Raw genomic sequence first — 22,799 nt, 5'->3', positions numbered from 1 at the left:
GGGCCTCATCATCGCATAACGCCTCTGATATTTCCATAGGCGTAGACAACCCCTGGACCAGGCCGCCATGATATGTCCTACGCTTGAGCTTAGCAGAACATGGTAAGGCATGGATCACTTTCGATACTGCCGTTTGAAGTTGATCCGCAAAATCTGACGGCCAACGAATGTCTCCCATAGGAGTAATGGTTGGACCCTGGGGTGCTGCATGTGCACTCGGAGATGAAAGCAGGGAACGCACCTCACGGGACAGGGAACCCTCAGAGTTGGATGGCTCAGTAGTACTAGATATCCCTTTATTTTTAGATGTTGCAACTTTATCGAGGCATGTGGAACATAGTTGAGCAGGCTGATCTACAAGAACCTCCTCACAATAAACACAGGAATGGAACTTTGTTAAAGAGGGAGAACGCTCTAACGCGTCAGAGTCCTCCATAGCTTGCGCTTTTATTATGGACTAGATTAACCTAATAAACAGGCACCTTTATACCTCCAATAGCCGAGGCACTCACCACCTCCTATGACCCGGACTACAGAAACCGCTTTGTCTCCTGCGCCACTGATCAACAGAGGAAGTGGAGACCGCCACTCCCAGTTACATGGGATGCTCGCAGTACCGCCCCTGCACTAAGGAGAAAACGCGCCAAAAACTGCTGCGCAAATACTCCTGAAAGTTCCACCATTGCAAGAGCCTCATCTTGCATATAACGCAGCAATAACACAATAAACAATATCATGTATAACCCCCCCCTGTTCAATAATCCTCTTACCAGGAATATTAACCCTTGACTCCATAAGATAAAAGGCGCCACACTGTGACCCTGTCTTCTGTGCTATCATTGTGTATAAAAAATGAAACGGTTTTACCAGAATCTATTCCGTGGAACAGGAACATGGCCCTTCAAGTGTGACAGGTAGAAGCATCGCTCTTGACATGTACTTGAGGGCAGAAAGCAGGCAGCGAAACTCGTCAACGGCGATTGCTTGTGGAGCTGTTAACATGAGTCAGGATGGTTTCGCAGAAAGACTCTCCTTGTATCGCCGGACTCTAACTTTCACCCAGGCTCTCACTGAGAGGCTGACAGGGCTACTAAAAACTCCAGTCCCATTCCGAAGAGTACTACCCTCCATAAGAGACTACTCCGAATCTTCGGCACTTCTCTGCCATCCTCCTGTGACGAAAGGCAAAGAAAGACTAGGGGATGAGGGGAGTGGGGGAGGTATTTAAGCCTTTGAGAAACATGGCCACCAACTTCTACTTAGCACTAATCACTAGCCAGACCACAGCATTAAAGGTATCTCCCTAACATGATCCTCCATTTCAATTTACTCCCCAGTAACTGTGGTACCTATATAGTAAAGGTACCAGATTCATAGGCCTAGTATCCATTGAGGAAGTAAAGTTGGGAAACTGATGGTAACATAAAAAATCTCCATAGACTTTAATGGATATTAATGTTTTTATCACCAGTTTCCCAACTTTACCACCTCAATGGAAACTAGGCCATAGTCGCTGGGGTCATAAGCTCCTTGGAGGTTGATCTTAGTGGTCAGTTTTAAGGTACCACTACTATTTCAGCCACACAAATAGCAAGCATCAAGTCACTAAAAATAAGCTGTTAGGAACAATCTATAATTACTATTTTTTCATAGTGGCTCAATCATATCAATGTACAAAAGATCAGTTCTTTATTTTGTAAACAAATACGCAAATTCAATATTAATTTAACAAACAGTAAATACAGAATATTTTTAGTTACCTGTGGCCAAAAAATGCAAAAGATTTTTCTTGCAGCTCCGGAAGTAATGCCTGGATTACTTCATCAACAATTTGCTCCATGTTTTGGGCAAAAGGTTCTTTTGAACGAGATTCTCTTCCAGGAAGCTTTATTGAATATACTATAAAACAGGGTAAACAAAGAAACTGAATTACAATTATTGTAGCCTGAACGAGTAAAATAGTAGACATATAGTACTAAAACAAAAATTGTTGAATACATCAAAGATCAAGACCAATCAATCTCTAATTGTTTCAATTATGGATTCTAAATCAACCTTTGCTTTATACTTTTTAGCCCCATTTTCCTGTAACTTAACTCTGGAAATAGTGCGTTATCTAGTTCTGAAATTTAAATGTGCACACTGCAGGCTTCATAAACCTAACCCTGCTAAATATACAACTGGCTACACCAGAGTTAATAAGATACTGCAAAACAATTCATGTTTTCCTAACAAAATAGCAGTGGCAAGCACTCCAGTTAACAAATCTGGATTGGATCCCCCAAATACAGAAAATGGTGAGGGGAGTTTGGCCAACTGCTGCAAAGAATATAAAATGAGGAAAAGGAACACGCTGGGTCTCTTAGTATATCCACGGATTTATTGGGATACAGGCTTCAATAAGCAAAGGTAAACTCCTATCTGCTGCAAAGAATAGGTTAATGTATTCATAGAGTATTCATACTTGGCAGGTATGTTAATCTATTGCAGTACTACAGAAACATTTACTTCACTATATGTTTAAATTGGAAACGTGTTTAAAATATATGCTCTATCTGAATCTTCAAAGAAAATATTGGGGTTTCATGTCCCTTGCTTTATTGATGAGACTGCAGTCTAGGCCAGTGTGATTTATGTGAGCAAATGGGTGTTGCATGCACAACTTCCTTTCCCAGTGCTTTTTCATCAAGGAACTACAGACTGGAAATGTTCCATGTCATTAGTTATGCCATGTAATCACTGCTGACATCATATGCTTTTCCACCTATGATGTAAAGGTGCTGTCATGTAATGACAAATTCATAAAGGCTTGTTAACATAGATTTTAAAGGGACAGTCTACACCTTAGTCATCTTAAAGTCTTACCTTAGATTAAACTGCAAACAGCATCCTGCACCTTTTCTACATCATGCAGCAGGAATGATAAAACAGTTATTTTAAAATTAATATTGTTTCTGGACACTTTGAAATGGCTGTCAAGCTCCACCCACTGATGACATCATGATCTGAGCTGTATCTAGGTACTCTGCTGAATAGCATTGATGGTCTGTTGAATCCAACTAGTGAGCGTTTTGTGATTGGACCCCATATGCAGCCCAAATTGTGATGTCATCAGTAGGCAGAGCTTGCAAGCCATTTCAAAGTGGCCAAAAAAAATACTAATTTTATAATAACTTTCTTACTGTTCCTGCTGCATGATGTAGAAAAGGTGCAGGAGGCTATTTGCACCTTAATCTAAGGTAAGACTTTAAGATGACTAAGGTGTGGACTGTCCTTAAATAAGCACCATGCATATCCTGTTTTTTGTATTTTCAGCAAAATCTCTAATGTTGGCTTTAATAACATTTTCCAATATATTATTATATTGTTCTTTATAAACAACACGTTCCTAGAGCTGGTTGGGGAAGTGCGGCACAGAAATGCAAATGAGAGTAGTTGCTGTTGATAATGCATTTAATATTTTTTTGTTACTACATCATTGACTCTTTTTTAACAAATTAACTTTGCATCTGAAAAGTCTTTAGGAATTTGCAAGTCTCTCACATGGACAGAAGTGAATAGTTTCAATGTCACTGCCAGGTAAGATATCGCATTGGAGATCTTGAAAGGATCATCTGAATGCAGAGGATACCTTAACCTGTTGCCGTTAGCTGCAAATGCCACTCAGACAAAGGGCAGCTTTGTCTCCAACAGCAGGATTTATTCTAGAGGCCTTTCACTGTAATATAGAGGACCATTGTCTTCCTCAGTAAATCTTGGATGTGACCAGCACTTCAATGCTGGTTTCAGTATGCAGCATCATGGTCTTGCATTGTTTCTTATGCTAATGTCTGTTCTTACAGCCAAAGTCAGGCTTTTTTCTAGCTCAAAGTTTCTATGGACACTGGCACTTTTTGAAAACCGATATAATGTTTAAAAAAAAAAAAAAAAAAAGATTACCTCATCAAAACTTTATGTATATTTATTTAAAGGGACAGCAAAGTCTTAATTAGACATTCATGATTTAGATAGACCATACCATTTTTGCTTCCTTCTCTTGTTATCCATTGCTGAAAGGTTTATCTAGGAGAGCTCAGCAGCAGAAAAGAACCTAGGTTCCAGCTGCTGATTGGTGGCTGCATATATATATATATATATATATATATATATATACTGATTGTCATTGGCTCACCCATGTGTTCAGTTAGAAACCAGTAGTGCATTGCTGCTCCTTCAACAAATGATAACAAGAGAATGAAGAACATTTGATAATAGAAGTAAACTGGAAATGTATTTAAAATGATATATTCTACCTAAATCATGAAAGAAAAAGTTGGGGTTTCATGTCCCTTTAATACACAAAAAATAAAAGACAAACAAAAAATACCGCCTGCAGATTATGCTTCATCTTCCAGTTTACTTGTCATAAACTGCAAAAACCGTCCACATGAATATGTCAAAATGGAATAATTTATTGATAATCTAAAAACAACCACTGGAATAGAAATAAAGATTTCTGTTTTATCTCCAGGGAAGTAAAAATGCTGCCATCTATTTAACGTTTTGTTCTATGTATGGTGATGTAATTTCCTGTGCGCTGAGTACCAGCTTTAGATACTGTATTATGTGTTGTGCCTCTCTTGCATGTATTTGTGTTCAAAAAAGTATAATCTAAGTGTACATTTGACTGTGGAATACGGAGAGTATACATCAAAAGGGCATCTCTCTCTTACTCTTGTTAAAACTTTCTGAATACTTTAACACTGTGTGTTCTGCAATTGTCTTCAGTGGAATAACCCCCCCCCCTCAACAATTTGCCTTACTAGGACAAGATTTGTTACTTGAGTAAACAGTGTTTAGAGTATCATTTTAAAGCATCTCACTTATCTTATTAATAGCCATTTAAGTTTGATGACCCAGCAGAATAAATAAATGTGATCAGTCCTATTATTCATAAGAAATTGTTCAGTGGCTATGCTAATTACATAGAAAAAGAAGTTTATATTCAAATATAGCTAAAGTTTTGTCTCTATGAAGTCCTCAAAATCATAGCCCATTGTGGCCTACTTGTTAGAAATGTCTTCCAACAAAAAACTGCCATTGTCACATTATTAAAGGGACAATAAACTGTCATTATTCAGACAGAGCATGCAATTAACAAAAAAAAAACAAAACAACAACCTTCCAATTTACTTTTGTTATCAAATATGATTTGTTATCGTAATATCCTTTGCTAGGACACCTAGGTAGACTCAGGAGTGTGCATGTGTCTAATATTTTATGGCAGCAGCGTTTGCAACAAATTTTAGATGGCTACAACACTGCTGAAGACACGTGAGCCGTTCTGAGCTCCCATGAAGATACAACAAGAATGAAACAAATTTGATAATAGAAATAAATTTGATTATTTTTTTTTAGCATGACCTACCCAAATCATAAAAGTTGATTTTACTGTCCCTTTACTAAAAAAAAAAAAGGTCCTAATCAGCAACTGGATTGAGCAGCCAGATACATTAATTTCTGATCTAGTTCTTATTCAAATGCCGCATTACTTGGAAAATCTTTTATAAACCACAAAATAGCAGCAAAAGCATGCAATACACATGTATGTGTAGAGAAGGCCTAAGAACAGCACATGATAGTCTGAGAAATAAAGAAAGGAGCTAGGTAAAGCGTCTTCTAAATTCCTCCTCTATTTAATTAGCAAATAGAGCCTATGTTATAGTAGCATCAGATGTCTAAATACTACGGCACGTGCATCAATTTATATATTGGCAGCCATTTTACCACCAATTGCAGTTAGCTGCATTCGGCTGTTTTAAATGCCGGAATTATTAGTGTAAAAGTCCAACATATAATCCAGATATTTATGTGTATATTAAATCCAGCAGTGAAAAGACCTGAATGCCGCTGCCTGCAGCTAGATTAGGCATTTGTTTGTAAAATAAAGCCGGAATATAAATACACACGCCTACTGAGTACTTCTGACAAAACAGTTACTAGTAAGGAAAATAATGCTAAACAAATATTTATCTCCTTACGATAATAAAATGACTAAACCTAAACTAATCTCTCTTATAAAGGCTTTTCAATAACAGCTGTGTTCTGAAAGCAAAATAATAAAACTTATTGCAGTATAAATTGTAACTGACCCTAGAATGAATATTGAAATTAAATAATGTCCAGTGGAGAATTAGTAAATCAATGCTGAAATAAAAAACCTTCTGTGCTGTAAACATTCAGTTAGGAGGATTATATGTGATTATTTATTAAAGGGACAGTAAACACCTTATAATTACAAGACGTTTCTGTTGTGTTGCCAGGGCCGCCATTAGAAATTTTGGGGCCCCTGACTTAACCATTGATCAGCCCCCCCCTTGACATGTGCAATTTTTGACCAAGTGACTAAAACGTATAGGCACTTTATTCTTAAGTGTCTATTTAAACTTGGAAATGTTGTAAAGGTAGTAACATACAAACACACAGACACACTCATACACTGAAACACACACACACACTCACACATAAGGATTCACATATAGACACTCTAGCAGACACGCAGAGAAACACACAAACACACTCAGACACAGACACCCAAAGAGACACTCAGCACTCAGCAAGGAACAGACAATGGACACACACACACACAAACTCAAACTTGCACATACACCCAAGGAAACAGACAGAGACAGCCTTTAGAAAACACAAAAAGACATATACACACACACACACACACAGAGACACCCACAGAAAGCACACAAAGACATACACACACAGAGAGACAACCACATAAAACACAGAAAGACATACATACACACACCCTCACTGAGACATCCACAGAAAACACACAAAGACATACACACACCCTCACAGAGACACCCACAGAAAACACACACCCTCACAGAGACATCCACAGAAAACACAGACATACATACATACATACACACACCGACCCTCACAGAGACATCCACAGAAAGCACAGACATACACACCCACCCTCAGAGAGGCATCCAGAGAAAATACACAAAGGCAAACATACACACACCCTCGCAGAGACACATGCACACACCCTCACAGACATCCACAGAAAATGCACAAAGACATACACACCCACCCTCACAGAGAGACCCACAGAAAAAAATACATACACACTCATAGAGACACAAACCAAAGCACAGAGACATAAACACAGACACCCACAGGAGGAAACATTTGTGCACCTTGCATCCCCTAAATCAACAGTGTGTGACATGAATGATAAAAAATTGCAGAAATTAAGAGATCACTTTTTAAAGAATCATATTTGTAAATGTGCAAACAAAAATAATTCTGTGAATTCAAATTTGTACATTAAGGATCTCGGTAGATGGCTAGATGAAGAAAAGTACTTTAAAAAGAAACATAGAAACATAGATATTGACGGCAGATAAGAGCCATAGGCCCAGCAAGTCTGCCCGACCTTACCTAGTGTTTGTTGCTACTACCTCTTGAGGAAGTTTATTCCATAAATCAATCACTCTTTCTGTAAAGAAGTGCTTCCTCAAATTACTCCTGAATCTACTACCCTTTAGCTTGAGCTCATGACCCCTTGTTCTTGAATTTTCCATTTTATGTAAAATACCCACAGCCTCAGTTTTACTAAACCCTTTAATGTACTTGAAAGTTGCTATCATATCACCTATTTCCCTTCTCTCCTCTAAGCTATACATATTTAGGTCATTGAGCCTATCCTGGTAAGTTTTATTTTTTAGACCATGTACCATTTTGGTAGCCCTCCTTTGCACAGATTCAAGTTTGTTAATATCCTTCTGAAGATATGGCCTCCAGAACTGCACACAATACTCAAGATGAGGCCTAACTAATGATCTATAAAGTGGCATAAGAACCTTACTATTTCTGCTGCAAATACCTCTACCAATACATCCAAGCATTCTGCTAGCCTTAAGGTTGACATATGTTTGTTTGTTTTTCCCCATTTTCTCCAACCAAGAGAACCACTTCAAATATAGTGTACAAATGTTCCCCTCTGTCAGCTGTATTTATGGATTTTGAAAATGCTGTACTCTATATGGTCTTGGTGGAACCATAAGCTTTGGTACTCTTACCATTAGATCTGGTTAAATGCAGGATTTAGGTTTGTTGGTATGTATTTCAAAATTAAGTCAGCTGTAGTGTAAACTGAACAGTTTTAAGTTAACCTGTCGCATTTCAAACACTGAGCAATCTTAGTCTGAGAGTATAACATTGTATGTAGATGTAAAAATCTTAGATAAAATGCCTCCTTGCATCTGGAAAGTCCTTGCATATCTGCCAAAAGGGCACCTACCATTTGTGTATTGAGGAGGAAACATTTCTGCATGGTTTTAAATATAGAATTTCCACAGCATTGTCAAATAATCATAAATACACTGCTGCTAAAAATAATTGTTTCTCCAACATTGGTGTGTCCGGTCCACGGCGTCATCCATGACTTGTGGGAAATGTTCTCCCCCACAGGGAAAGGCAAGGAGAGCACACAGCAAGAGCTGTCCATATAGCTCCCCCTCTGGCTCCGCCCCCCAGTCATTCTCCTTGCCGCTCTGAACAAGTAGCATCTACCACAGGGATGGCGAGGAGTTTGTGGTGTTAGTTGTAGTTTTTTATTCTTCTATCAAGAGTTTGTTATTTTAAAATAGTGCTGGCTTGTACTATTTACTCTATAACAGAAAAGTGATGAAGATTTCTGTTTAAGAGGGCTATGATTTTAGCACAAGTAACTAAAATCCATTACTGTTACCACGCAGGACTGTTGAAACAAGAGAACTTCAGTTGGGGGTAACAGTTTGCAGACTCATCTGCTTCAGGTATGACTAGTCTCCTTCTAACAACACAGGCTAATGCTAGATGACAGTCATTTTCCCCTCAGGGGAAACGGTAAGCCATTTTTCTTTCACCTCAGCAAAAAAGATAACAGGCTTCCCCTTTTTGTTTTTTATGCTGGTAGACACTGTTAGGGGCTAAATCGATTGGTTTTTATTACAATATTATACCATTTGAAATATTTTATAAGCTCACATACACTTGGGAACGTTTTTTATTGATCTGGCTTGTTTTAGACACCTAAATCTAGCCAGGAAGGCCCCTTCACTCTAGTGTGCTGAGGGAGGAAGCCTCATTTTGGCACTTCAGCTGTGCAGTTGAATTTCAAGGCAGTGCATGCAGATTCATGTGAGAGGGTCCTGTGGTTCAGAAAGTGACTCCAAAAGGCTTTTTTCTGTGAATGGTGACCCCTAAGGAAGGTAAAAAGCTGCAGCAAGGCTGTAGCTGGGATTGTGGTGTGTAAAAACGGTTAAATCCAACAATTAGCTCCGGTTTGCTTGTTTTTAGAGCTAGAGTCTCCATATTTGCTGTGCAATACTTTCTAAGCATTAAGACACTGGGGTCCAAATTTCAGAAAAATCGGATATTGCCTTCATAGTTTTTTGAACATTCAGAAATAAATGTGTCATTTTATTATTTAAAGAGACAGTAACGTTTTTGTTTAAAATCGTTTTTATTGCATTGTTTGCCTGCCTAAATCTGTTTAACATGTCTGTTCCATCAGATAACCTATGTTCTGTGTGTATAGAGACAAATGTGGTTCCCCCTTCGAGTGTTTGTGATAATTGCGCCATAGCGTCCAAACAAAATCAGGACAGCTCTGTTATTTTTCATAATGTTGCCCAAGATGATTTATCTAATGAAGGTAGTGGGGATAGCTCTACATCCTCTCCTTCTGTGTCTACACCAGCTTTGCCCGCGCAGGCGACACCTAGCGCGCCAGTGCTTATTTCTATGCAACAATTATCAGCAGTAGTGGATAATTCTATAGCAAATCTTTTATCCAAACTGCCAGTTTTTCAGAGAAAGCGTGATTGTTCAGTTTTAAATACAGATAAAAAGGATGAACAATCAGACGCTGACGATGCCTTATCTATTTTACCCTCACATCAATCGGAATTGGCTGTGAGGGAAGGGCTGTCTGAGGGTGAAATTTCAGACTCAGGAAAAATTTCTCAACAGGCAGAACCTGATCCTGTGGCATTTAAGTTTAAGCTAGAACATCTCCGCGCTTTGCTTAGGAGGTATTAGCTACTCTGGATGACTGTGATTCCATGGTAGTACCAGAGAAGTTGTGCAAATTGGACAAATTTTTAGAGGTCCCAGTGCACGACGACGCTTTTCCAATACCTAAGAGGGTAGCGAACATAGTGGAAAAGGAGTGGGAGAAGCCAGGTGTACCCTTTGCCCCACCTCCTATATTTAAGAAAATGTTTCCCATAGTAGACCCTAGAAGGGACGCATGGCAAACGGTCCCGAAGGTTGAGGGAGCTGTTTCAACACTAGCGAAGCGCACAATTATTCCTATAGAGGACAGCTGCGCTTTCAAAGATCCTATGGATAAAAAATTGGAAGGATTGCTTAAAAAGATTTTTGTTCAGCAAGGGTTCATCCTTCAACCAGCTACGTGTGTTATTACTGTCACTTCAGCTGCGTCCTTTTGGTTCGAAGAACTAGAAAGGTCGCTCCAGAAAGAGACTTCCTATGAAGAAGTCATGGACAGAATTCACGCATTAAAGTTAGCTAATTCCTTGATATTGGATGCCGCCTTTCAAATAACGAAATTGGCGGCGAAAAACTCAGGTTTTGCTATAGTAGCGCGGAGGGCGCTTTGGCTAAAATCCTGGTCGGCAGACGTGTCGTCCAAGACTAAGTTACTGAATATTCCTTTCAAGGGTAAGACCCTTTTTGGGCCGGAATTGAAGGAAATTATTTCAGACATCACTGGGGGTAAGGGCCATGCCCTCCCACAGGATAGGCCTTTTAAGGCTAAGAACAAGTCTAATTTTCGTTCCTTTCGCAATTTCAGGAACGGACCGGCTAATAACTCCACTGCCGCTAGACAAGAAGGTAACGCGGCCCAGCCCAAACCCGCTTGGAAGCCCATGCAAGGCTGGAACAAGGGTAAACAAACCAAGAAACCTGCTGCTGCTACCAAGACAGCATGAAGGGGTAGCCCCCGATCCGGGACCGGATCTGGTAGGGGGCAGACTATCTCTCTTCGCTCAGGCTTGGGCAAGAGATGTTCTGGATCCCTGGGCACTAGAGATAGTTTCCAAGGGATACCTGTTAGAATTCAAGGGACTTCCTCCAAAGGGAAGGTTCCACCTGTCTCGCTTATCTTCAGACCAGATAAAGAAACAGGCATTCTTACATTGTGTAAGAGACCTATCAAAGATGGGAGTGATAAACCCAGTCCCCTCCGGGGAACAAGGTCTAGGGTTTTACTCAAACCTGTTTGTGGTTCCCAAAAAAGAGGGAACTTTCAGGCCAATTCTGGATTTAAAGATATTAAACAAGTTCCTCAGAGTTCCATCCTTCAAGATGGAAACCATTCGGACAATCTTACCAACAATCCAGCAGGGTCAATTTTTGACTACCGTGGATCTGAAGGATGCGTATCTGCATATCCCAATCCACAAATCTCATCATCAGTTCCTGAGGTTCGCCTTTCTGGACAAACATTACCAGTTTGTGGCTCTTCCATTCGGTTTAGCCACCGCTCCCAGAATTTTCACAAAGGTGCTAGGGTCCCTTCTAGCGGTCCTAAGACCGAGGGGCATCGCTGTAGCACCTTATCTAGACGACATCCTAATCCAAGCGTCGTCTCTTTCCAAAGCGAGGGCTCATGCAGACATTGTGTTGGCTTTTCTCAGATCTCACGGGTGGAAAGTGAACATAGAAAAAAGTTCACTGTCACCGTCCACAAGGGTTCCTTTTCTGGGAACAATAATAGATTCTGTGGAAATGAAGATCTTTCTCACAGACGTCATAAAGACAAAGCTTCTAAAAGCTTGTCGAGTTCTTCACTCTATTCCTCAACCCTCCATAGCTCAATGCATGGAAGTAATAGGACTAATGGTCGCAGCAATGGATGTGGTTCCTTTTGCTCGAATTCATCTAAGACCATTACAGCTGTGCATGCTCAATCAGTGGAATGGGGACTATACAGACTTGTCTCCCCAAATTCAAGTAGACCAGGTAACCAGGGACTCACTTCTCTGGTGGTTGACCCAGGATCACCTGTCTCAGGGAATGAGTTTCCGCAGACCGGAGTGGGTCATCGTCACGACCGACGCCAGCCTCTTGGGGTGGGGCGCGGTCTGGGACTCTCTGAAAGCTCAGGGCCTATGGTCGCGGGAAGAGTCGCTTCTCCCAATAAACATTTTGGAACTAAGAGCTATATTCAATGCGCTCCTGGCTTGGCCTCAGCTAGCGGAAGCCAGGTTCATAAGATTTCAGTCGGACAACATAACGACTGTTGCGTACATCAATCATCAGGGGGGAACAAAGAGTTCCCTAGCGATGAAGGAAGTAACCAAGATAATCCAATGGGCAGAGAATCACTCTTGCCATCTATCTGCTATTCACATCCCAGGAGTAGACAACTGGGAGGCGCATTATTTGAGTCATCAGACTTTCCATCCGGGGGAGTGGGAACTCCATCCGGAGGTCTTTGCTCAGTTAACCCAATTATGGGGCATTCCAGACATGGATCTAATGGCGTCCCGTCAGAACTTCAAGATTCCTTGCTACGGGTCCAGATCCAGGGATCCCAAGGCGACTCTAGTGGATGCATTAGTGGCGCCTTGGTCGTTCAACCTAGCATATGTTTTTCCACCGTTTCCTCTCCTCCCCAGGCTCATAGCCAGGATCAAACAGGAGAAGGCCACTGTGATTCTGATAGCTCCTGCGTGGCCACGCAGGACTTGGTATGCAGACCTGGTGAATATGTCATCGGCTCCACCATGGAAGCTACCTTTGAGACAGGACCTTCTAGTACAAGGTCCATTCGAACATCCCAATCTAGTTTCTCTGCAGCTGACTGCTTGGAAATTGAACGCTTGATTTTATCCAAGCGTGGGTTTTCAAATTCTGTGATTGATACTCTGGTCCAAGCCAGAAAACCTGTGACTAGAAGGATTTACCATAAAATATGGAAAAAATATATCTGTTGGTGTGAATCCAAAGGATTCTCCTGGAGTAAGATTAAAATTCCAAAGATTCTCTCCTTTCTCCAAGAAGGTTTGGATAAAGGATTGTCAGCTAGTTCTCTAAAAGGACAGATTTCTGCATTATCCGTCTTGTTGCACAAACGACTGGCAGCTTTGCCAGATGTACAAGCTTTTGTTCAGGCTTTGGTTAGAATCAAGCCTGTTTACAGACCCATGACTCCTCCTTGGAGTCTAAATTTAGTTCTTTCAGTTCTTCAAGGGGTTCCGTTTGAACCTTTACATTCCATAGATATTAAGTTACTATCTTGGAAAGTTCTGTTTTTGGTTGCTATTTCTTCTGCTAGAAGAGTTTCTGAATTATCTGCTTTGCAGTGTGATCCACCCTATCTGGTGTTCCATTCAGATAAGGTTGTTTTGCGTACTAAGCCTGGTTTTCTTCCAAAAGTTGTTTCCAACGAGAACATCAACCAGGAAATAGTTGTTCCTTCTTTGTGTCCGAATCCAGTTTCAAAGAAGGAACGTTTATTACACAATTTAGATGTTGTTTGTTCTTTAAAGTTCTATTTAGAAGCAACAAAAGATTTTAGACAAACCTCATCCTTGTTTGTCGTTTACTCTGGTAAGAGGAGAGGTCAAAAAGCTACTGCTACCTCTCTCTCTTTCTGGCTGAAAAGCATTATCCGCTTGGCTTATGAGACTGCCGGACGGCAGCCTCCTGACCGTATCACAGCTCACTCTACTAGGGCTGTGGCTTCCACATGGGCCTATAAGAACGAGGCTTCTGTTGACCAGATATGTAAGGCAGCGACTTGGTCTTCTCTGCACACTTTTGCCAAATTCTACAAATTTGATATTTTTGCTTCTTCGGAGGCTGTTTTTGGGAGAAAGGTTTTGCAAGCCGTGGTGCCTTCCGTTTAGGTAACCTGATTTGCTCCCTCCCTTCATCCGTGTCCTAAAGCTTTGGTATTGGTTCCCACAAGTCATGGATGACGCCGTGGACCGGACACACCAATGTTGGAGAAAACAGAATTTATGCTTACCTGATAAATTACTTTCTCCAACGGTGTGTCTGGTCCACGGCCCGCCCTGGTTTTTTTAATCAGGTTGAAATTTTTTTTCTTTAAACACTACAGTCACCACGGCACCCTATAGTTTCTCCTTTTTCTCCTAACCGTCGGTCGAATGACTGGGGGGCGGAGCCAGAGGGGGAGCTATATGGACAGCTCTTGCTGTGTGCTCTCCTTGCCTTTCCCTGTGGGGGAGAACATTTCCCACAAGTCATGGATGACGCCGTGGACCGGACACACCGTTGGAGAAAGTAATTTATCAGGTAAGCATAAATTCTGTTTTTTATGGACCCCTGGCCCCACCATACAACTACTACCACACTGACGTTACAATCCGAAATTGCACAAAGAAATAAAAAACATTTACTAAGTCCTACCTCCTCTGCAAATGAAAGTGATCAGCCATCTGACTCAGGCACACACTGTACAAACAAAGTTCCAAGTGTGTCTCACACTGTGCATAGTGGTTTAGTGCACACATTTAGAAATCCTCTCAAATGCTAATACTTTACACCTTGCTCAATTAGCACTCTGCTGTAGTACCCACTGGTGGCTGCCAAAATTAAAAAAAAAAAAGAGCAGGCAATTTTAATCAACTTTTTAATTTACTGCTACTATTACTTTTTCTTCGTTCTCTTGCTATCTTTATTTAAAAAGCAGGAACTTAAAGCTTAGGAGCCAGCCCATTTTAGGTTCAGCACCCTGGATAGCGCTTGCATAACCCAGGTTCTCAACCAAAAAATGGCCTGGCTCTTAAGCTTTACATTCCTGCTTTTTAAATAAAGATAGCAAGAGAACAAAGAAAAATTGATAATAGGAGTAAATTAGAAAGTTGCTTGAAATTGCCTGCCCTATATGAATCATGAAAACAAAATTTGGGTTAGTGTCCCTTTAATGTTTTTAAAATAATTTAACGCCCTTTTTACTGCTATTATGTTTCAAACTCCAAACTCCACCCACTATTTGTGCCTTATTTGGAGGAGCCAATCTGGGCTTTAGTCCAAATATGACAAGGCTAGCCCCAATAATACTGTTAGTATGGAGTTGCAGTTGTTGTCTAATAAAGTAAATTAGGGACATATATGTAATAGAGTTAAGGTAATCAAGGTGCAGTTTAATTTCTGGGAATTAGAAATTGCTCAATTTTCAGAGATAAATAACATGACATGGGGCAAAATAAATGAAAGTATATTGCAAAGTTGTTTCATTATGCATAATTAAACATTTTATCTACAAATTTCAATGTGTTTACTGTCCCTTTAAGGCTCGATGGGAGATAAACAATATTTGCTGTATTAAAATAAAAACATTTCAGAGGTGTATTTGGGATTTATAAATATTTCTATAATATGTTTATGTATCTGGGGAAAAACATATTTTAATCCATAATGTGTACTGAATACTTAAAGACAACCCCCCCCATTTTTTACCTTAATTTAGTAAAAAAACAACTTTACAATTTACTTCTTTTATTAAATTTACTTTGTACTTTTTGTATCCTTTGTTGAAAAACAGATAGGTAGATTAAAGGGACATCAAACCCAAAAGTTTATTTTCGAGTAGACAAGTTCCTCTCTTAAAAAAATGTATACGTTTTGCCAGTAAAGGCAGGTGATCACCTTGCAAGACAAAAAGTGTTTTTATTTCTGTACTGCATAACAGGGCCTCTCTAATCTATATTATAACCCTCAAAGCCAGTATGGGTCCCTATTTCACATGTGACTACACTTGATGACAATTTAGTAAGGTGATCAGTCACAACAGTAGTCACTGGACCATTTTCAATCATTTTTACTAAAATCTACGCAGTTATCTCACATGCCATGAATTATAAATATAATAGCATACTGTGAATCTGCTGCGCCTGCTGACAAAAATAATAATATGGGAGATTTACAATTGGAGCACTATTTAGTGCTTTCACTAGCATGCTAAGTGCGCTAGAAGCTCGCTCGCTAACCTGATGCAAGCAAAAAGCCAAATTTCCAATATTGTGCGTGTAACAACCTATTCCCCCATAGAAGTCAATGGAGACAACCCAAACCCATATTCTCAAGTGCTCTAACCCGACATATTTCACATTCCAATATCCTTCACATTCTATTTATTCATACATACACGTTTCTACACATATCTGATGGTATTTTGGTACTATATATATATATATATATATATATATATATATATATATATATAGTAATCCAGCACCCACTCCAGGAAAATAGCACGATCCTCTAGGGCAGTGGTTTCCAAACTGTGTGTCATTAGTGTGTCGGCGGCAGTGTGTAGGTGTGTCCCTGCTTTAGCACATTTTTTTTTTTTTTTAAATTTAAAATTCTTTTTACATTTCCCCCCCCCCCCCGACTTTCCGCCTGCCTGCTACGCATATTACGTGGTTGACACGTGATTGATACCTAGTGGGTCACAGATCATCTTAACCTATTGGTGCAGCTCAGTGGGAACTAAAGCTATTCCCATTGGTGGCACATTGGCTCCTGACTGCACGTTTGGACTCCTCAATCGGCTCGTGACTGCATGTGTAGTCAGTAAATGGGACAGCAGTGTGTTTGCAGCGCAAGCAGTAGTCAGTCGGACTTGCAGAGCTCTGAGGGAAGCAGCTTAAACGTTGAGCTGAAGTCAGAAGTTAGTGGGGTTTTTTTTGCAGATAGCTCCCAGTAGTGCATTGCTACTACTGCTCTTGATATATGGATAGGAAGTGGAAGCTTACAAATGCTTGATGATGAAATGCTAGGATCCTTATCTAATATTCCACCAAATATTCAGAAACTGTGTTCATCCCATCAACCTTATACACCCCATTAAAATAGTAAGTAGCTTTTGGTGGTATTAAACTTTTTTTTAATTCTTGCACATACATACTGTTACTTGTAAATACATTTCGTTATTATATAATTTATGTATGTGTCCGTATCTCTTAAAACAAGTTAGTTTAACCTCCTGTTTGCTTGTACAACTGAATTACTGTGTCGAAAAATGATGTAGGTCTAAAAGGTGCGTCACCAATATGAAAAGTTTGGAAAGCTCTGCTCTAGGGTATAAATTGACACAGCCTTAATACATTTAAACAGCTTTATTTTTCACTGTGCAAGTGCAGTTCACAGTAATGTGTGTTTTACAACAACCAAACATACCCAAACTTACAAACAAAAACCTAGCTCAGTGTAAGCTCTTACTGACATAGTTTTCATCCCTTACTAAATCAAGGAAAAACTAAACTTAAAGTGATAGTCAATTTAGATGAATCTGTGCCCAGTTTTTAATAAACCTATTAAAAACAAGGGCACTTTAATTAATCAAAATTGATATTTCACTTGTTTTCTTCCAATACTTACCTTTTAATCCTGAGAGCCGCTGTAGCGCTTCCTCCGCCCGTCGCAAGCCCTCTTTGCGGGTCCAAAATGACAAATCCGGCTTCCTCCAATCATGGCGTTGCCTCAGGCCATGATTCCTCCGGGGGGAAGCCGTGATTGGAGAAAGCCGGATTCGTAATTTCTGACGTATGAAGAGGCTTCCGACGGGCAGGGGAAGTGCTGGAGCGGCTGTAAAGATTAAAAGGTAAGTATTTGAAGAAAACAAGTGAAATGTCAATTTTGATGAATTAAAGTGCCCTTGTTTTTAATAGGATTATTAAAAACCGGGCACCAATTCATCTAAATTGACCTTCACTTTAACAAAACATGCTGTTTTTACCAACCTCAATTTAGCAGCTTTTTTTAGCTCAAAAGGACATGAAACCCAAAATATTTATTTCATGATTCAGATAGAGAATAAAATTTTAAACAACTTTCTCATTTATTTCTATTATTTAATTTATTTCATTCTCTTGGTATCATTTGTTGAATGAGCAGCAATGCACTACTGGTTTCTAACTGAACACATGGGTGAGCCAATGACAATCTGTACATATATGCAGCCACCAATCACCAGCAGCTAGAACCTAGGTTCTTTGCTGCTCCTGAGGTTGCCTAAATAAACCTTTCAGCAAAGGATAACAAGAGAAGGAAGCATATTAAATAATAGAAGTCAATTGGAAAGTTTTTTAAAATTGTATTCTCTATCTGAATCATGAAAGGAAAATTTGGGGTTTCATGTCCCTTTAACTGCAATGTGTTACTCTCCCAGTCAGTAACACTTTGGAGGCTCTCTCTCTACCTAGCAGCTGGAGAATAAATTACCCTAATTTAATTAAATACAGGTGAGAAAAATTATCTTCCTGATTCCTAACTTTCAGCTACGTGTAAACTGGATTAAACGTGTAAAGTGGATTACTGGCCTGCCCTCTCTCCAATGTTCCACCCAAGGGACCCAAAAATACAGCAGTTTCATTCCTAGCCACATTTTATACAATAAAATCCCCTGGGGTTTAGAAATCAAATACACATTTCAACATAGTAGGAGAAATATAAACCTGGTCACTCACAATTCCCTGTTCTCTGTCACAGATCCTTCCCCCCAGCTCAGACCAATTGGGGTGAGCGGCCTCAGACCATAAACAATGAACTTGAGAAAGACCATCTGCATTCCCTTGTTCTTTACCAGCCCTATGCTCTATAGTATAATTGAAAGGTTGAAGACTAAGGAACCACCTTGTCACTCTGGCATTTTTCTCCTTGTTTTACCTCATCCATATAAACAGAGCATGGTCAGTAATTAGTTTAAAATTTGTCCCAAGCAGGTAATATCTCAAAGTCCATTTGATGGCTAAACATTCTTTCTCTACTACAGAGTACCTCTGTTCATGGGAATTCATTTTTCTACTTAAGTACATAACTAGGTGCTCTTCTCCCCCATCCACTTGAGAAAGTACTACTCCCAATCCTACATCAGATGCATCTGTCTGTACCACAAATTCTCTAGAGAAATCTGGAGCCATCAATACTGGGTCAGCACACATTGCCTCTCTTAAAACACAAAATGCATGCTCTGCTTCAGGGTTCCACTTCACCAGTAAAGAACTTTTAGCAGTAGCAAAATTAGGGATGAACCTGTGATAATACCCTGTAATTCATAGGAATGACCCTACTTGTTTCTTAGTCACAGGATGTGGCCAACCTGAAATAGCCTCAACTTTACTCTGTTGTGGTTTAAGGAGCTGAATAAGGGTGGGTAGGGAACAAAAAATCTAATTAAATTAAAAAATGAATCAGGAACAATGTTCCTAAGTAGAGTGTTAGGGGTGCTCTATGCCAATAGTAAATATGAAAAGAATATAAAGAGAGAGCAGCGGCACATACAGAGAACTCAAACATAATCTATAAGAGAAGAAGGTAACCTCTCAGGTGACATAACACATAACTTTTAAATGATAAACAATTAAAAATAAGAAAGAAATGTGTGGTGTGTGCGCAATAAGACTTAGATTAAAATACCACAGGAGTAATGAGTCCCAGCAGCCTCCGTAATCAATAAGGTAGCGTGATCACAAATATTGGAGTGACCATAAAGCACTAAACACCTGATCACCAGATGACAAGAGACACAAACAATTAACTACAAAAAGAGCAAGATTCCTCACACCAATTAATCTAGTTAGTGTACGCTTGTCAAAAGCCGGTTAATCAGGGTAGTCACAACGGCAAACAGCTGCAAATGCAGTAAATTATAAACTCCTAATCAAAGAGGCTGGGGGGAATCAGTATATCATACACCTGATGCGCATTTTGCCTATTCAGCCTTTGAGAAAGCCGTTCCCTCCACCTCCTGTACCTTCCTAGGATTATTCCCATGACCTACTGAAGGTTTCTCCCACACTTGACAAAAGTGAGGAAAGTCTCTCCCCAATACTATATCATAGAGCACTGCCCCTATGCAACACTTAACTGTACCAATATCTGTGATAATTTCAACCTCAGCTGTAGGGTATGAGTGTGTGTCCCCATGTATACAGACAATATCAAGCATTTGCTCTCTATCTAACTTTTCTGGCTGAAGCCAAACACTTTTTACCAAAGTAACTTCACTCCCTTAATCAAGGAGCGCTTGTACACTCTTACCCTCCCCATTCACAGATCTTAAATAACTAGAACACATAGCACTGGAAACAAGACATTTTGGTGCAGGTTAACATTGTACTATGTCTGTCCCTTGCAACCATATTACATTGCTTAGGCTCCTCCCCCTGTGTACAGTTACGTGCAATATGCCCTAACTCTTGACATTTAAAACACCTTCGTTGTTCATCAGTTTGGACTCTTGGCCATAATGGTTCCCCAGGGAGCCATTTCCCACAATAGTCTTTTTGTCCCTGGTTATGAATAGACCTCTGTGCTTCTGTTTTTTTTATAAGAGAGCTTGGATTTAGGTTGAGGATCATTGCTGTGCAATTCCCTAACAGTCAAATATCTCTCAACCAGGCTCATCATTTCTTCTGGGTCTTTAGGATCCCCTTGACTGACCCATTGTCGAAGTCCAGTTGGCAGATTCCTGAGAAATCAATCCATTACAACCATTTCTATGACTTTTGTGGCTGAATTAATGTCCAGCACAAGCCATTTCTGAGCAAGTCTCAGCAGTTCATACATTTATGCTCTTGTAATTTTTCCCATCTCAAACACCCAATTATTAAATCTTTGGGCACGAATTGCAGGTGTTACTCCCAAGCGTGTTAGAATTTCAGTCTTTAGTTTCTTATAATCGTGAGCTTGGCTGTGAGACAAATCCTCATATGCTTTCTGGGCTTCTCAACTAAGACATGGTGCGAGTAGCCCTGTCCACTGTTCAGGTGGCCACTGTTCCCTGGCAGCAATCTTCTCAAATGCTGTGAGGTAAGCCTCAATATCATCCATCTCTGACAACTTATGCAGAAAGTAATTTGCTTGGATATAGCTCCCCTTATCCACAGTGGGGGTAGCTACGGAAGACTGTAAGACGCTGCAATACATTTACCAGTGTAGCTCTATTCTCTCGCTGGGCATCCATTATGTTGCTTACTTGTGCAGACAGTAAACGGTTTGTCTCCTGCTGTACAAAGCTTTTACCAGCTCCTCCTTTTTGTAAAACTTCTCCTCTTAGAAGTAACACAAAGGCAGGTATATGTCTTAAAGCACAGTGTCACTTTTATTTCCAACAGTTTAAAGCAAACGTTTTCTTAGTGCAGCTTGCAGAAAACTTTTATACCCACATACCATATTTGTGCTATGCCCATATTCTCCACCATATTGTAATCCAGCACCCACTCCTGGTGCCTGGTTTCAGGGAAATAGCACAGTCCTAGAGGGCAGCGGTCGCCGACCAGTGGTCCATGGACCACGAGAAGATGTTGGTGGTCCTTGACACCATCAAGCAGGAATTAATCTCCTCCGATGGTGCCGCAACTCACTACAGTGCCTGGCTGGACATCAGTGAAAACCAATGGAGGAGTTAAATTACAATCTCCCTACGCACGTTGCGTAGTACTGCTCAATTTACGGAGCTAAATTGTATTTTTAACTCCTCCCGCTCGGCGTGCTGCTCAGAGGGACATGATTCCATTCTAAAGACAGCAGAGGTTGGTATAGTCTTGGCTTGAAATAGTGGAATTAAAGTATATAAAAAAAGAAAATCTTACATTTTTTCTCATATTTCATTTTTCTTCTTCCCTTTACCTGTCTCTTTGTAGTAGTTTTCCTAATTCCTTCAGATGGACTTACATCACTGTTTGTCTTCCTCCCCTCCAACTTCTTTTTTTATTTATTAAATATTATTTTTTATTCTGATAATTTTGCTGCGCACAAAGCCATTCCACCTGAATTCCAGTAAATGTCATCCAGCAGATCAGCCATATCCCACCAGTAGTAATTGCCAGTAACATCAGTCGTAGTTAGCTCATATCCATATTGAGAACTTTCTGATATAAATTTAATTTATGACTCCAATGTCTATCCATGATCAGAAGTAGTTTTGAATAATTCCTTACTGGTAACTTGGAAGTCTTGTGGTCCTTTTAAACATAATTCTTTTTTTCCCACTTTCTTCCTCTCTGTTTCCATCTCAAAAGTTGGCACTCACCCTTCATCTGTCATTTAGTTAGTTAATTCCAAAAAATAATTCTTAAAAATGAGTAAATATCTACATAATGTAAACTTAGCTATGGTTATACTAGTTATGTACAGTATGTGTGTGTGTGTGTATTATACATGTTTGTACCTTTTTAAAAAAAAAAAAAAAAATCGTGTTAGTGGTCCACGGGATTCAAAATTGTGAGTTTAGTGGTCCCTGAGGTCCGAAAGGTTGGCGACCCCTGCTCTAGGGTATACAATGACACAGCTTTAATAAATTTAAACAGTCAGCTTTATTTTTCACTGTGTAAGTGCAGTTCACAACGTGTCTTTTACAACAACCAAACATACCCAAACCTACAAACAAAAACCTAGCTCAGTGTGAGCTCTTACTGACATAGTTTCCATCCCTTATTAAATCAAGGAAAAACTAAACTTAACATGCTGTTTTTACCAACCTCAATTTAGCAGCTTTTCTTAGCTTAACTGAAATGTGTTACTCTCCCAGTCAGTAACACTCTGGAGGCTCTCTCTACCTAGCAGCTGGAGAATAAATTACCCTCATTTAATTAAACACAGGTGAGAAAAATGATCTTCCTGAACTTTCAGCTATGTGTAAACTGAGGAGTGGAACACTGGCCTGCCCTCTTCTCCAATGTTACCCCCCAGAAACCCAAAAATACAGCAGCTTCATTCCAAGCCACATTTTATACAATACAATT

At 39.9% G+C, this 22,799-nt stretch overlaps 1 protein-coding gene across 5 annotated transcripts in view; it reads right to left on the bottom strand.

Moving 5' to 3' along the window:
* OLAH (oleoyl-ACP hydrolase) overlaps nucleotides 1–22,799 on the bottom strand; it is a 134,333-nt gene that overhangs the window by 90,054 nt on the left and 21,480 nt on the right. For all 5 annotated transcript variants that reach the window (XM_053713999.1, XM_053714003.1, XM_053714000.1 and 2 more), the window contains exon 3: nucleotides 1,761–1,899. In XM_053713999.1, the coding sequence (XP_053569974.1) occupies nucleotides 1,761–1,899 (139 nt within the window). The remainder of the gene's footprint in view (nucleotides 1–1,760; nucleotides 1,900–22,799) is intronic.

Source organism: Bombina bombina, chromosome 5, assembly GCF_027579735.1.
Source record: "Bombina bombina isolate aBomBom1 chromosome 5, aBomBom1.pri, whole genome shotgun sequence".
Classification (NCBI taxonomy): domain Eukaryota; kingdom Metazoa; phylum Chordata; class Amphibia; order Anura; family Bombinatoridae; genus Bombina; species Bombina bombina.
Note: the sequence above shows the minus strand (reverse complement) of the source record. Positions and strands in the feature narration are given on the sequence as shown.